The sequence below is a fragment of the Austrofundulus limnaeus genome, unplaced genomic scaffold (assembly GCF_001266775.1).
Source record: "Austrofundulus limnaeus strain Quisiro unplaced genomic scaffold, Austrofundulus_limnaeus-1.0 Scaffold119, whole genome shotgun sequence".
NCBI lineage: Eukaryota > Metazoa > Chordata > Actinopteri > Cyprinodontiformes > Rivulidae > Austrofundulus > Austrofundulus limnaeus.
In genome coordinates, this window is record NW_013952521.1 from 1,382,331 (window position 1) to 1,390,887 (window position 8,557).

Genomic DNA, 8,557 nt, shown 5'->3' on the forward strand with positions numbered 1-8,557 from the left:
GTCTCTGTCCAACCTGGCAACCCTCTACTACAAAGTAACCTGTCTCCATCCAATCTGGCAACCTTCTACTACAATATAATCTGTCTCTGTCCAACCTGGCAACCCTCTGCTACAAGTTAATCTGTCTCCGTCCAACATGGCAACCCTCTACTACAAAGTAACCTGTCTCCATCCAATCTGGCAACCTTCTACTACAATATAATCTGTCTCTGTCCAACCTGGCAACCTTCTGCTACAAGTTAACCTGTCTCTGTCCAACCTGGCAACCCTCTACTACAACTTAATCCGTCTCTGTCCAACCTGGCAACCCTCTACTACAAAGTAACCTGTCTATGTCCAACCTGGCAACCCTCTGCTACAATATAACCTGTTCTCACCTGGATCAGGTCTGAGGAGGACCTGTAGTTTTTTCTGTTAATGATCAAACGTTCCTTTCCAACAGCAACATGTGATGATGATGAGGATCTGGTCCTGAATTTGCTGCAGGATCAGGATCAGTTTGGTCCTGGGATCCAGTCTGAATGTGCTTTATTTAAACCCAGACCTCAGGTTGGTGTGGAGCAGCTCGAGACTCGTCTGTGTTTTGTTTCACAGCAGCTTTTGTCCATCATGACTTCAGCTGTTGGTTGTTCCCACACTCAGAGGTCAAAGGTCATCCATATGAAGACAAGAAAACCAGAGCGTTGTGTCTAAAAAAAGGACCAGACTGTTTATCTTACGTTTAAATAACATATACAGATTGTGTTTGGTATTAAAGTTTGATCTCTACCTGCGAACTCTAGTTTTATTTTAAATAAGTCACGTCCTTCATTGGTTTGATTAATGTTTTAGTTTTTTGTTTTCAGGCGGTGGAGAGGCTCGTTCAGTGCGCAGACTCTGGCTGCCCCTCAGAGAGAGAGCGTCAGATTGTGTTGAACTGTACCCGCCTGCTCACCCGGATCCTGCCCTACATCTTTGAGGACGCTGACTGGAGGGGCTTCTTCTGGTCCACCATCCCCGGAGCCAAAAGAACCGGGGTACTGGTCCCACTCTCAGAATTATAGGTGCTTTTTCCCCGTGTAGAAGTTAATGTTTGATTTCTAATTCCACTCTCGTCAAATGAAACGAGTTTGAGACATCTGACACAAATAAGGTTTACAGAAAGTTAGTTTCTAAATAAAACCTTCAGACTCTTCCTGCAGCTGCTCTGCTCTTCACCTCCGTTGTTTTAATTGATTTAACAGGAAAATATTACTAAAAATCAAGCCTGACTCAGCATAATTGCTGTTTTACAGCAGGTTCCTGCTCTGCAGCACATAAAACACTCAGAATTACAGCATCACAATCACATCATTATACACCATAGACACAAAGACAAACAAGCATACCAAATTTCAGGAAGGCAGCATTTGCAAAATAGGACGTCTAAATATGAGCACAACAAAAAGTGTCCAGCAGATGGCAGACAAGATTCTTCTTAAAGGGCTGTAGTTTTGAAATGGACTTTATGTTTTGAGGAATGTCATTCCATGCTTTAGTATAAACATAGAAGAAAGACCTCTGGCCGTATCAGTTTTTAAAAGTTGGTAATATCAGTTGTCCTTTTGTAACAGATCTAGTTGAATGACCACTTCCAGAATTTGATTTGGGCAACAATGCACAAGAGAGTTCCATAATTGGCACCTTGGAAGATCTGAAAATATAAATTAATACCACTGTACAAAACATAATTCTGAAAAGTCAAGGCATCAGACAATGAAAGAACTGTACAGTGATGAGTCCAACCAGGAAGCTTTTTATGAATTTTGTAGGCCCTGTTGTAGAGCCTAACTATGGGTTCTAAGATTTCATTTGTTGTAAGAGACCAAACAGGTAAACAGTACGACATGGTTGAGAGTATAATGGCATGACGATAGATATTTGAAACAGAAGATGTCAGATTGGATCTAATTTTTGAATAAACGTATAATTTCTGTTTCAATTTAGTGGTTAAGACTTGTACATGATCACGATAAGTCAAATGAGAATCCAAAGTAATTCCAAGATATTTGTAGGTAGTGACAATATCAAGGGGTTTGTTTAAAAAAGTGAGTTGATTTGTTATATTGAAATGTCTCCTGGGTGAGGAAAAATACATGCACACAGTTTGTTTTAACATCAATTGACAAAAGATTATCTTGAAGCCAACCATGAAATGTCTGAAGATCTGCTTGTAACTGACTATTAATAGATTCAATATTGAAATCAGACAAAAAAAAGAACAGTATCATCAGCATACATTAAAATATTTGAATACTTCAATACTTTTGGGAGGTCATTTATGTRTAATAGGAAAAGCAATGGGCCCAGTATGCTACCCTGCGGAACTCCCACGGAACAGGGCAGAGACCCGGACACAGAGCTTCCATGTTTCACAACCTGACACCTATCAGTCAAATAAGAGGAAAACATTTGTATTGCAGATGATGAAAGTTGAAAAGAAATCAACTTTTGTAAGAGAGTATAATGATCAACTGTGTCAAACGCTTTATGAAAATCAATATATACAGCACCAGTTACTTGACCTTTGTTCAAAGCAGCACATATTTGTTCAGTGAATAAAATTAATGCAGACATGGTTGACCTTGACGTGCGGAAACCATGTTGGCTATTGCTTAGCATATTATTAGCTTCTAGATGCTGAAGTAGTTGATTAAATAATGTTTTTTCAAGTAACTTAGAAAAAATAGGAAGAACAGAAATTGGCCGATAGTTTGAAACTTCTGTTGGATCACCAGATTTAAAAATGGGAGTAATCTGAGCAAACTTCCAGACATCAGGGAAAATAGACTGCACAATACATAAATTAAGCAAATGATGAAACAATGGTAAAAAAGTGTTGGCATGCATTTTCAAGAAATCCATATTTATCTTATATTTGTCAAATTCATGTGAGCCATTTAGAGATTGGAGTGTATTCAAAACAGCACTGTGAAATTTCAGAAAATGAAAATTGCTTTGAAGTGTCAGGATATTTAAATAACTTTAAACTATTAGCTTGTCCCGGTAATGATGTCCTTACTGAAGAAATAAAATATTTATTAAATAAGTATTTTCATGATCAGAAACAAGTTCAACACTTTCATTATCAGACACCTGATCTCCCCTTGCCTCGGCTGCTGATGGGGGGACGGGGGGTTGGATACAAGGTGAGCAGTGTTTGCTGCGTGGTCTCGAGCCCAGCAGGTAATCAGAGACTCTGCAGCCTTCAGGGTGAGCGGTCTGGCTGTGGTTGATGGAAATCTCGGCACCGACAGCAGCTGAGCTTTTAGAAGATTTAATCTGGAACATGTTTTTTTTTGCTAATTTTAACTAAATGTTAAATTTAAATGTTCGATAATATATTTAAATGTAAAAGTTAAATTCTAAATGTTGATGTTTCCATTTCAATAATTTGGAATGGAATGCAGCCTTTGTAGTTGGTGCTTGGTTCATATTATGACATCATCATTCTGAGACAAAGGCAACTGCTAACACTGCTAATTCTTACTAATGTTGCTATCTTTGCCAATACTACAAATGTTGCTAACTTTGCCAATACTACAAATGTTGCTAACTTTGCCAATGCTACTGTTGCTAACTATGCTAATGCTATTTATGCTAATTCCGCTAATGCTACTAATATTGCTAACGCTGCTTAAACTACTAATGTTGCTAATTCTGCCAATCTTACAAATGTTGCCAACTCTGCTAACTCTGCTAATGTTGCTAACTAGCTGCTAATATTATTAATGTTGCTAACTCTGCCAATACTACAAATGTTGTTGACTTTGCCAACGCTACTGTTGCTAACTCTGCTAATGCTATTTATGCTAATTCTTCTAATGCTGCTAATATTGCTAACTCTGTTTAAACCACTAATGTTGCTAATTCTGCCAATCTTACTAATATTGCTAACTCTAATGGTACTAATGTTGCCAACTCTGCTAACACTGCTAATGTTGCTAAATAGCTGCTAATATTATTAATGTTGCTAACTCTGCCAATACTACAAATGTTTTGCCAACGCTACTGTTGCTAACTCTGCTAATGCTATTTATGCTAATGCTACTAAAATTGCTAACTCTGCTTAAACTACTGTTTCTAATTCTGCCAATCTTACTAATGTTGCTAACACTAATGGTATTAACGTTGCCAGCTCTGCTAACACTGCTAATGTTGCTAACTCTGCCAGTGCTAATGTTGCCAACTCTAACACTACTAAGGTTGCTAACTCTGCTAATGCTTTTAATGTTGCTAACTCTGCTAGCAATGCTAACACTTCTCTACAAGACATCAAATTTGCAGTTGCATCTGGTGACTGAGCTGCACGTCTAACTACTGGATCAGATGTCCCATCCATAGTGTTTCAATGAACACATTTTGAATTTAAACGTTAAATGCCATCTTCAGCAGTGTTAGCAGCTGTTAGCATTAGCTAACCATGATTATCTCGTCATCCTGCAAAAATGCTAACAGTAACCCAATTTTACACTCAGACCTTGGACTAAATAAGGAAAATGTGTTAGTGATGTTTTAACACTTTATTTTACGTTTTGCGCCCCGTGTCGGGCTGTCCCCATGGCTCGTCTTATAATGTGTTTTTGTTTCTGGTCTTTGAACTTAAGTCTTTTTATTTATGTTAAACAAACCTGCTGGGATGGGAGCAGAAAGAAAAACCAGATCAGGAAGGATCGTTGTTATTAAAAAGAAAAAAAATTGTATAGGTCCTCTGGACGGGTTCTTCTCTAATGAAACGTTTCGTCTCTCCTCCAAGAGACTTCTTCAGTCTGAGAGTTTCAGGCAAAATTCAGGCTTTTAAGCACTGCCTCCATGTGACTGATACTCACATCACATGGCTATCGTTGACACCTAATTAACACCTATTGTTAACAGGGGGTGGAGTGATACTGGCAGTAGCAGCACTGTAGGAGGGGGACAACTGAAAACGGAGGCCTCCACCTCTGTTTAATGATGGATGGTCTTTCTTCACAAAAATGGCTTCTTTTACTCCTCTCTCAAACCAACGTTCCTCTCTATCAAGAATGAGAACATCCTCATCTCTGAGAGTGACCGCTGGCCTGTAAATGAGTGAAAACTGCAGAGTTCTGGCCATTAGATGTAGCTCGTCTGTGTTGGGACATTCTTTTGAACAGTGGCTGCTTTGTTTCCCAGATGTATAACTGGTCGCAGTTCTCCTGGCACTTAACAGCATATACAACATTGCTCTGTTTGTGCCGGGGCACCGGATCTTTGGGGTGAACCAGCCTTTGCCATAGTGGGTGGTGATTTAATATCGTTGATATTAAACCTTTAACGGGCGTCTTGTTTGTTCCAGAGTCTGGATGAGGATGAGGACGTGGATGAAGCTCGACCTCTGGCTGAATCTCTGCTGCTCGCCGTCTCCGACCTGCTGTTCTGTCCCGACTTCACCGTCCAGAGCCACAAGAAGAGCAACCTGGTCAGTTTCTGTGAAACTTTCTGTCTTTAACAGATTGTTTCAGGCTGATTAAATTGATGAAGATGTTTCATATCAAAGGAAAGTGCTGCTTTAAAGATCAAGTTAAATATTTTATTTTGTGTGAATTGTGGTGAAATAATTAGTTTCAAATCTTTCCAGTTCTTATAAAATGTTGTGTTATTTAACCTGTTGGTGCTGTTATCTCCTCCTCAGGTGGTAGCTGGGGTTAATAAGTGACTCTGGGTGGGCGGGGGGAGATGTGTGGGGGAGGTTGTGTGTGTGAACAGGGTGGATGTTTCTGAGCAAACACCTTTAAAGGCTGGGAGGAGATCCAAGCCTCCAAACAGAGAAACACTGTTTGTTTCCAGCTCTGTGACCCGTGAAGCATGAAGCACTGAAACATTAGGACTCGTTTTCCAGTAAAGACTTTCTTAGACCAAACACAGGGTGACAGAACAGAACCAGAACCAGAACCAGGCTCAGGATAAGGGACCATCTGCCTCCAGAAACAAATTTTCAGATAAACACTTGAAAATGAGTGAAAAAAATCAGAGGAACGTTTCTTTTCTGTGAACATGTTTGGTTTCCTGTTTACTTTTTGTGATATTTGAGCTGTCCACATGTCAAAAACTTCAGCTCGTTCAGCTCATTGGCAGTTAAATATGAAACTTTTTATTACAAATATTTTCCCCACAAAAGTGTTGATCTTAAGAACCATTTTAACTTTTAGCTATCAGCTACTATTCTGCTGCTTTTAGCTAGCCTTTTGCTACTTTTTGTTAGCATTTTACTGCTTTTAGCTAGCCTTTTGCTACTTAGCTTTTAGTTCATTTTTTTATTTTTGTAGTTTTTTGCTACATTTAACAAACATTTAGCTACTTTTAGCTAGCTTTTTGTTACATTAGGCTTTTAGCTATTTGGTTACTTGTAGCTATTATTAGCCTTTAGCTGTCATCTTACTACCTGTAACTGTCAGTTACCATATTGCTTCTTTTAGCTATCCCAATTCTTATTTAGCTTTTAGCTAAGTGTTTTTCAGCATTTGGAGCTTAGCCATTGTTCTTCAACTTTTAGCTCTGCTCTTGCTACTAGCTTTTAGTTAGTTTTTTGCTACATTTAACAAACATTTGGCTACTTTTAGCTAACCTTTTGTTACGTTAGGCTTTTAGCTATTTGGCTACTTGTAGCTACTATTAGCCTTTAGCTGTCATCTTACTACAGCTACAATTCTGCTGCTTTTAGCTAGCCTTTTGTTACTTTTAGTTAGCATTTTACTGCATTTAGCTAGCCCTTTGCTACTTAGCTTTTAGCTATTTTTTATTTTTGTAGTTTTTTGCTACATTTAACAAACATTTGGCTACTTTTAGCTAACCTTTTGTTACATTAGGCTTTTAGCTGTTTGGCTACTTGTAGCTACTGTTAGCCTTTAGATGTAATCTTACTACCTTTAGCTATCAGTCAAAATTCTGCTTCTTTTAGCTATCCCAATTCCTATTTAGCTTTTAGCTAAGTGTTTTTCAGCATTTGGAGTTTAGCCATTGTTCTTTGACTTATAGCTCTGCTCTTGCTACTAGCTTTTAGTTAGTTATTTGCTACATTTAACAAACATTTAGCTACTTTTAGCTAACCTTTTGTTACGTTAGGCTTTTAGCTATTTGGCTACTTGTAGCTACTGTTAGCCTTTAGCTGTGATCTTACTACATCTATCAGCTACTATTCTGCTGCTTTTAGCTAGCCTTTTGTTATTTTTAGTTAGCATTTTACTGCATATAGCTAGCCCTTTGCTACCTAGCTTTTAGTTAGTTTTTTTATTTTTGTAGTTTTTGCTACTTTTAGCTAGCCTTTTGTTACATTAGGCTTTTAGCTATTTGGCTACTTGTAGCTACTGTTAGCCTTTAGATGTAATCTTACTACCTTTAGCTATCAGTCAATATTCTGTTTCTTTTAGCTATCCCAAGTCCTATTTAGCTTTTAGCTAAGTGTTTCTCAGCATTTGGAGTTTAGCCATTGTTCTTCAACTTTTAGCTCTGCTGTAGCTACTCTTAGCTTTTAGCTGTAATTTTCGCTCTTTTTGCCTTTCAGAACTTCCTCACAGACAGTTGTTTTGTTAACGGGTCTGTTAAAGGTTCTGGTTCGGTTCTGATGAATGTGTTTGAACATTGAGGCGCAGAGGCTCCTGCTGCTCTGCTGTCAGTTTATTTAAAGGAACGTTTCGGCTCTTATCAGCACCGAGGTGTCGCTCGCAGAGTTCTGGGTTCTGTCCTTCATCACCCGGTCCAAACGGGTTCAGACTCTGTTTTAACTCTGAACAGACGCTGTCAGCTTCACATCAGCGTCTAATGTTTCTGCTTCTAATAACTAAACGTGTTTCTAACAGATTGTTTTTCTCAGTAAATAAAATAGTTTGTTTATAGTGAAAGAGCTGTTTAATTTAAAGTCATTACTAATAAATTTACCTGGATTTTTGTTGTAAAATTATCTGTTTTTATTTTATTTGACCTTTTGCTCTGGTTGCCACTGTAACAGTTTGTGTCTTTGAAGCATCTCTGCAGGTAAATCAAGTTCAGATCAGACAGGAGTGAATTTTAACGGATCTTTGGTTTCAGGAAGCGTCGGAGGAAATGCGATCCATGGACAGCTGCGAATACATCTGGGAGGCGGGCGTCGGCTTTGCCCAGTCGCCGCCTCCGAGCTACGTCCTCGACCTGAACAGGTGAGGCTGCAGATCTTTCTGGTTTAAAATGTGAAAAGTTTAGTTTTAAAATCAACTTCCTGTTTGTTTTTTGTTCTCAGGACGGAGCTGCTGAAGCTGCTTCTCACCTGCTTCTCTGAAGCCGTGTACCTGTCGCCTTCATCTGACAGCAAAGTGCTCAACCCCTGGGTCGCCTTCTTCTGCTCTGCAGACAACAGGTAAACAGCAGGTTGATGTCCTGGAAAAAAACAGTAAACATCAGTAAAGTGAGCTGTGTAAAAATCCAGTTTGTTGTTTTGAGTTTGCAGTAGGGGTGTAAGAAAATATCGATACACTGAAATATCGCGATATTTCATTTCCCGATACTGTATCGATATTCTAAAGCCCTGTATCGATTTTTAATTAAG

At 38.8% G+C, this 8,557-nt stretch overlaps 1 protein-coding gene across 1 annotated transcript in view; it reads left to right on the top strand.

The window, feature by feature from the left end:
* Nucleotides 1-8,557, top strand: part of hid1b (HID1 domain containing b) — a 20,349-nt gene that overhangs the window by 3,485 nt on the left and 8,307 nt on the right. Inside the window, exons 3-6 of the mRNA XM_014014853.1 lie at nt 846-1,016; nt 5,336-5,458; nt 8,065-8,171; nt 8,252-8,368. Coding sequence (XP_013870307.1) covers nt 846-1,016; nt 5,336-5,458; nt 8,065-8,171; nt 8,252-8,368 — 518 coding nt within the window. The remainder of the gene's footprint in view (nt 1-845; nt 1,017-5,335; nt 5,459-8,064; nt 8,172-8,251; nt 8,369-8,557) is intronic.